Source organism: Arachis hypogaea, chromosome 8, assembly GCF_003086295.3.
Source record: "Arachis hypogaea cultivar Tifrunner chromosome 8, arahy.Tifrunner.gnm2.J5K5, whole genome shotgun sequence".
In the NCBI taxonomy this organism is placed as follows: Eukaryota; Viridiplantae; Streptophyta; class Magnoliopsida; order Fabales; family Fabaceae; genus Arachis; species Arachis hypogaea.
In genome coordinates this window covers 48,294,756-48,302,824 of record NC_092043.1, presented here as the reverse complement: position 1 = coordinate 48,302,824, position 8,069 = coordinate 48,294,756, and the positions used below count along the sequence as shown (strand labels likewise).

Sequence of the window (8,069 nt, the reverse complement as noted above, 5' to 3'; positions counted from 1 at the left end):
CTTTTTTTAGTCTAAAAGATATTAGAATTAACTGAATATTCTTTTATAAATTGAAAGTATTTATAATTAAAAACCTAATTAAAACATTTTCTGCATATTTTTTGAGATAAATATTCCGTTAATTTTAATATTTTTGACATAAAAAATCCTAATTACAAAATTAGAAGCAATATAAATTCTCAAATAAAAAAATATAAAAACTTAATTATAAATTTAGTAAAATTATATAGAACAATTAATTTTAATTTTATGTGTAGGCTAGGTGTTAAACTTGAATTTGTATATATTTAAATTTAGTTATGATTCGGTTTTTGTCATTGGCATGTGGGTCCCCTATTATGCACTCAACCAACAACCATATACCTCAGGTGACTCAATTTATCACTTTGATCTTTGTTGCATCATTCATTCATTCTACTCTTTGCTGCTGCTTCTTCTTCTTCTGCAAATTCAAGCATAATATTTGACTCAAACTGGTAATATAAGTTTTGTCACTTTCATATCTATGCTGATACTGATTCTCATCAATGAATTGAAGTACTTATTTGCATGGTTACAAAGTTTGTAATTTATTTCATTAAATTGCAAAGTTACAAATAAATTTAATCATTTACTTGTCACTCTAATAAGTTGCATGAAAACTTGTATTATTTTATCAAATCATTACCTTGTTTAATTTTTTGTGTTTGAAATAGTTAATCTTAATAAAAAAATTTGTCAACTTTTTTAATCCTCTTGGAACCTCTAATTTAACTAAGCTGATTTTTTCTAATTTTTTCAGGCGAAGTTTCTAATATGTTTCAACTCAAAATATTTTCAAGTTGGTTGATATTTCTGAGTGTATTGAGGCACAGTTATCCAATCACAGATCCTGATGTGGAAGGTAATTAATTAAATTTGTCCACGTAAGTTAAATTCTTAATGAAAAATTATTAGCGTTCTCAGCATACATTATAAGTCATACACTGATGTATTAATTGAATTACAAATTATAAAGATATGATTAATTCATCCATATTTATGTTAACACTTATCAATTTTGGATGTTCATATATATATACAGGGGAAGCATTGATTGAATTTCTGAGGGCCCTCAATGATTCCAACAATCAAATTAAAGATTGGAATAGTTTTTTTGTGAGCCCCTGCTATAGTTGGTCTAATGTTGATTGTAGCAACAAACATGTTATATCTCTGTAGGTTCAAAATCTGTATATATATTCATTTTTTTTTTTGTGTTCCCTTTCTTTTTCTTATTCTGAGTTTTGACAATGCATTAGTTTCTTCTTGCAGGAACTTGGCATCAAAAGGATTTTCTGGAACACTTTCTCCCTCAATTGCCAAATTGAAATACTTGGTTAGCTTGTATGTTGTTACTGTCATAGATTCACATTTTTAATGAGATTTGATAATTCTGATATTGTACGAATCCAAGAATCAGATTACCATAACTTATCTCAAGTACATTTTCCTGTATGCTATAAATGTTATTGTTCATATATAAAGTGCTCACCAAGTGTTTGATCAAATGTTATTGACTTATTGGTACATAAAAGTAACCTGGTGGGATACTCTTTCTACATGCAGGGAGTTGCAGGACAACAATCTTGCAGGCCCTTTACCTGACTACATCGCCAATTTAACGCGCCTCGAATATCTTAATCTTGCTGAAAATAATTTCAGAGGTTCTGTCCCGGCTACTTGGGGCAGACTTTCGAGTCTAAAGCATCTGTACTTTTCCAAAGGCCTTTTCCTCCTTAATGTCTAAAAAGGATGCTCCTTCCAATTCACAATAACATCAATACAATCTGTATCAAGATACATAAATTTATGAATGTACTAAATAAAAAGTTAAAATGAAAGTTATTGTAACCGGAGGTAGTACTAGAACGAGTTTCTCACGTGATGATCTCATTTGTGATCCAGGTTGTTGAAAGGGAATGAGTTATCTGGACATATTCCAGATACAATTGCAAACCTTACTGGATTGGCAGAATTGTAAGAACACTATTCTTGATTGCATGAAACTTATCCTTATATTGTATACACAATGGCGCTTCTATATATTTTATAAATGTTTTTTGTTTCACAGGGATCTTTCATCTAATGGTCTTACTGGAACTGTCCCAATGCCACTCTTTTCATTTCCAATATTTAAGTAAATCTCATTACAGCTTCATATACAACTTGCTGAGTATTTTCTGACTTTCAATTAATGTCCCTCTAATCTTCATTTTTATTGAATTTTAATTTTCAGTTTTTCGAACACACTTCTTCGTTGCGGCTCTAGCTTGGATCAGCCTTGTGCTTCTAAACCTTCACTTTCTGGTTTGTTTGCATAAACTGCTATGTTTTGTCCACATAGCTTTAACTAATGTTTAAGAAAGAAGAAGAGGTGCTTATATTTTTCCCTCTTATTGCAGGTTCAACCAACAAACCAAAACTTGTAAAGATTGTTGGTTTTGCAAGTTGTGGTTTATTTGCACTGATAATTCTTGGGGCTATCTTTGTATATAGATACCATCACATGCACAGACATAAAACTGATGTCTTTTTTGATGTTTCAGGTAAGAAAAAAAAAAAAGCATTCCCTTCAATGCAAGTTTCTTTTCTCATAGCACACATTAATAACAAGTAAACCACAAATTTATCTGCTAATAAAGTTTGAAATGCCGATAATTTTGTCCCGAAAGAATGAAACAAGCACATGATACTTGAAAGACACTTCTTTATAAAATTTCACATATCCACATTATTAGAAATGGAATTTTCACATACTAAAATTTTGTTAACTAAATTGTCAGCCTATAATATGCCTCTGTTAATTATTAATTAAAATGCAAAATAACATTTGTGCACATATATGTATATGAATGATTTTAGATACCTTCAAAGCATCATAAATGTGATGGCATCTAGAAAACTTATAACAGAAGTTAAGTACCTTGTGAAATTTGCAGGTGAAGATGAGAGCCAAATTTCCTTTTGGCAACTGAGAAGATTTTCATGGCGTGAACTGCAACACGCGACTAAAAATTTCAGCAAAAGCAATGTAATTGGCACAGGAGGATTTGGAAAAGTTTATAAAGGAGTACTCTCAGATGGCACAAAAGTGGCCGTGAAACGCCTCGCCGATTATCAGGCTCCTGGTGGAGAAGCTGCATTCCAAAGAGAAGTTCAACTTATAAGTGTTGCAGTTCATAAGAATCTGCTAAGATTAATTGGATACTGTACAACCTCAGCTGAAAGAATCCTAGTGTACCCTTTCATGGAAAATAGAAGTGTAGCATATCAATTGAGAGGTAAATTGACATTTTACCCCTAATATATGGCAGTTATCTACATCATCATGTAGGTTCAAACTTCAAGGTAAATCATATTGGATTGTAACACATTTGTGTATCTATATATTGCATCAGATTTAAAAGAAGGTGAGAAAGGTTTAGACTGGGCAATGAGGAAAAATGTGGCATTTGGCACAGCACATGGATTAGATTATTTACATAATCAATGCAACCCTAAGATAATTCACCGTGATTTGAAAGCCGCAAATATTTTGTTAGATGATAACTTTGAAGCTGTTCTTGGAGACTTTGGCCTAGCTAAACTTGTTGATACAAGGGTGACTCATGTTACTACTCAAGTGAGAGGCACAATGGGTCATATAGCACCAGAATACTTGTGCACCGGAAAATCATCAGAGAAGACTGATGTGTTTGGATATGGTATAACACTTCTTGAATTGGTCACCGGTCAACGTGCCGTTGACTTATTTCGGCTTCAAGAGGAGGAGGAGGATGTTCTTCTGCTTGATCATGTAATGTCTGAATCACACCTGCTTTATCATTATTTAATTAACTTTACTACCTGCTTAGATTTGACATATATCCTCTTACATAGGTGGTGTTGATCTTAGTTCTACTTAATTGATTCTCTATAACTTGAGGTTTTGAATAGAAAAATAAGTGGATGAACAAAATTTTATTTGGCCATTGATTTTGTAAGTATAATTCTTTTTAGTCCTCAACAATTTAAAATTAGCATTTTGGTCCTTGAAACTGTGTACTAGTAGTTATTTTAAGGTCCATGGTTACAAATTTGCTAACCTGTTACAATATCATGGCGCGTCACGTGGTCATGATAACGTGACACATTAGCTAATTCACAACGATGAGACTGAAATGATAGATTAAGTAGTGCAATATCGATAACCAAAACAGTGATTTCAAAACGTTAAGGACTAAAATAAATCGTGCATACAAAGTCGACACCCAAAATGAAATTTTAGTTCAGTTAACTTGTTTACCTTTTATGTTGATGAATGTTATGGAAACAGATAAAAAAACTATTGAAGGAAGACAGGGTGAAGGACATAGTAGATAGAAACCTAGAGACATATGATTCAGAGGAAGTAGAGAGAATAATTCATGTTGCATTGCTTTGCACAAGAAACTACCCAGAGGAGCGTCCCACAATGTCAGAGATAGTGAAAATGCTTCAAGGAGTGGGTTTGCAAGAGAGATGGAATGAATTGGAGCAACATAATAATGAAGAAGAGGTTAGTAATCAACTCATGTCTCACCAGTTTGTTTGGACTGCTGAATATTCAACCCTTGATCAAGAAGCTATAAGGCTTTCAGCAGCAAGATAAAAAGGGCATAGCTACCTGATGATGGGGTCTAAATGTATGTGCTATTGTAAAATTAAATATAGATATATATACATGTGCGTTATTAGGCTATGTTGAAAAGCTTGTAGTATTTATATTTGTATAGAAAGATTGCTAATTATTTTAATTTTGTACTGATACTTTGGTACATAAATGTTTTAGAGAAAATGCATGCATTGTGGTTTCTGAAGGCGAGGGAGGAGCATTGGATTTGGATCATGAAACTTTTATACGAAGAAACGGCATTTCAACAAAAGTTTGAACATGAAACAAGCATATATAAGGTGGATTTTGCCAGTGAACCCATGAAGGGTGGAAGTTCATTTTATTATTTAACTCCTATTGGAAGTAGAATACATCTTTTTGTACAGAATAGCGTTACAAATAGGGCTACAGTTGAGACAAGCGGACTCTTAGTTTATTTGAATTCACTGCTTAATAATTCGATATGCTAGGTTCGTGAATTTGTGAATCGAATTTGAGTTTGAATTTGAATTTGTATATTAACAATTAAGTTAGAAAACCAACTTAAATTTAGATAAGTTTAGCTCATGACTTATAAATTGACTCGATTATTTTATATATATAATTATAATTATATATTAGGGCAAAAAACCAGTGAGAGTAATTTGAACTGGGGCAGTTCGAATTACAACCTGAATTTTCTTCTTAAATCGAACCAGGTCGGTTCGAACCTTGAGTGCACATAATTCGAACTAGGGAGGTTCGAATTATAGAGAGAGAGTCTGGCCTTAGTAATTCGAACCGAACTGGTTCGAATTACACAAACCTTAGTTCGAAAAATAGCGTCTGGCTTATTGCTGAAACGATTTTCAGTTTGACGTATTTACGTTACACCCTTCTTGATGTGGCTTATTAGGGTTTTTTGCCCTATATATTATTATTTATTATAAACATTTACATTGTAAATATATCAATCATTTTTATATTTTTAAATTTTAATAAATGTGAAACATATTTTGTAACGATCTTTTGATATAAAGATTATAATTATCTTTATATACATAAAGAATTATTATGATAGAGGAGATGGACTAAATGCAATATATATAGTTAGTAGTCTTTTTTATATATAGTTTATACTCTATAAAAATTATGTGTATCTTATTTGAATAAGTTTGTGATTTTGAACTAACTCATAAATTTGAAGTAATTTGTGATCTTTTGGTGAATTGAATATAAATCTACATTTAAATTTAATTGTTAACGAATCGAGTAGTCAACTGAATTTAACTTTTGTGAGTTAATTTTGAATTTAATCTGACATGATCCGATTAGTTTAATTACCAATTAATTTCAAAAAAAGAAAAAAAAAACACATGGTTTAAAGCAGAGATATAACATTTAACTTGGTGTCAAATCTTTACCTATTTATTAGCCAGATCATGAATTTCAAGTTAGTTTCTCTACAGTTTTGTCTAGGCTTGATATTGTTAATTATTAATAGGATACTAAAAAGTATTCCACTTTATATTTTTTTTCTAAAGTATTGCTAATCAATTAATATTATATCTTTATATATATATATTAAAAGTTAGCCATCAAATTAACTATTCATATTAAATATATATTATAATATAAAATACACATTGCAATATTCATGGCCCAATTTTAATTAAGTTTGATCCAATTTTATTATGACTCGATCAAATCCAAAACTTAAAAAATTGGTACGGCTAAACTATTCAACCAGATCAGGACTAAGGTTTTGGTTATGTGACCTATTAAAAAAAAAAAAAGAAATAGAAGTTTTGGCTTTAACTAAAATATGTAAGAAAGTTGTTAACGTAATATGTAAGGTTGTTGGAACATTTTTTTTTCTATTGTATTATGACGCTGCAACATGAACTAGCTGTTTTTAGTTTAAGCCTAATAATAATAAGGAAAAATACGAGGAGTCAATGGAATACTTGTACAATGTGTATAATGGAGGTTTATGGAGTATTAGAGATATAATCATTAGTGTTACTTTTTTCATCAGTTGAAGCTTTTGGGATGAGTGGTATCATGACATGGTATTAGAGCGCTAAATCCGAAAAGTTAAGAATTTGATGAACCCAAAAATCAGTTTAATCTTTTGGGAAGATGTTTATTATCCCTAGTACTCGAATAATTATTTTAGAAATATGAGGAATGTTCATTTTATAACTCAATAACCCATTGTATACATTGTACAAATAGTTCACTGTCTTCCTAGCGGGATCCTAATAATAAATAATGTGATAGAGATTAAAAAGTAATGAATATTTTTAGGTTATGTTTTGTTAAAAAATAAAATTATTGAATTCAAGTAAGTTTTTAAATTTTAACTTATTTAAAAATTATGATTATCTTTATTTTAGTTTATCTTGTGTATGTTGTCTTGATATATATATAATCTAATTTAAGTCTAAAATTTTAAGATATACAATCTAAATTTGATTTTTACATAGTCTAAACTTTAATGATTATTTTTGTTTGATGTGACTAGGAGACCAAATGACTCTAACCTTTGAAAAGACATATGTTCTTCCTGGAAAGCAATTGAAAGTAATTCCATCTGGAGGATAGGAGACGGATCTCACATCAACTTTTGGAATCATCAATGGGTGCCCAGTATTGGGCTACCGGATCCTCACTAACGGACTTCCTTTTGGTTTCAGGTGCTTGGGACATAAATAAACTGAAAGAATGGCTTCCTGACGATACAGTACACAAGATCATTTCCATGTCCCCGCTCTCTCCATGGAAGCAAGAGGACCACATTGCGTGGGCTGCAACCTCGGATGGTACATTTAGTTTAAAAACAGCTTACCAAGCAATTAAAGGAGATGAGGGATTAAATGATCAATTCTTCAAGCTGATTTGGGAATGGAAAGGCCTGGAAAGAGGTAGATTTTTCCTCTGGAAAGGAAGAGAAGACATATGACTAATGATGCTGGATGCCCCCGCTGCAACAACAATAATGAAACGGCCCTCCATGTGCTCCGAGATTGTCCGTTTGCAACCGAAATATGGAAAAGTCTGGCCTATCAAGATCATGATAGAAACTTCTTCCAACAAGATAGAAGGAACTGGTTATTGAAGAATTTGGCTAGCACCGAGATCGAGGAGTGGGCAAACAAATTTGGCATGGCCATTTCTTCTATTTGGTACGAGAGAAATAAGCTTGTTTTTGATGGTGCCAATTCTCAACCTGTAAAGGTTGTTGAAGAAATCAAGTCTCGGTGTAGAGAATATACCAAGGTGATGAAGAAGCAAGGCTTGGCTCGCAAAATGACCACGGAACTGGACAGCTTAATTCGATCGATGGTACCCACCTGATGCTGACTACCTTAAAATTAATGTGGATGGGTCCTTCTACGCTCATAATGGTAACGCTGTTTGTGGTAGTGGAGTT

The 8,069-nt window shown here is 31.9% G+C and overlaps 1 protein-coding gene across 3 annotated transcripts; it reads left to right on the top strand.

The window, feature by feature from the left end:
• Positions 1–362: 362 nt before the first annotated feature.
• LOC112707990 (probable LRR receptor-like serine/threonine-protein kinase At5g63710) lies at positions 363–5,249 on the top strand. 3 transcript variants are annotated; one of them, XM_025760063.3, is made up of 13 exons: positions 363–476; positions 782–883; positions 1,064–1,196; positions 1,294–1,365; positions 1,588–1,731; positions 1,927–1,998; positions 2,093–2,158; positions 2,258–2,328; positions 2,424–2,567; positions 2,961–3,302; positions 3,420–3,817; positions 4,337–4,558; positions 4,832–5,249. In XM_025760063.3, exons 2-13 carry the CDS (start codon positions 796–798, stop codon positions 4,856–4,858), a joined length of 1,779 nt encoding a protein of 592 aa, XP_025615848.1. In that variant the 5' UTR covers positions 363–476; positions 782–795; the 3' UTR covers positions 4,859–5,249. The 3 variants fall into 3 exon arrangements, with proteins under 3 accessions (XP_025615848.1, XP_025615847.1, XP_025615849.1); XM_025760062.3 differs by having other exon boundaries at positions 4,337–4,685; XM_025760064.3 differs by lacking the exon at positions 363–476 and having other exon boundaries at positions 777–883; positions 1,064–1,137; positions 4,337–4,685.
• Positions 5,250–8,069: the final 2,820 nt, after the last annotated feature.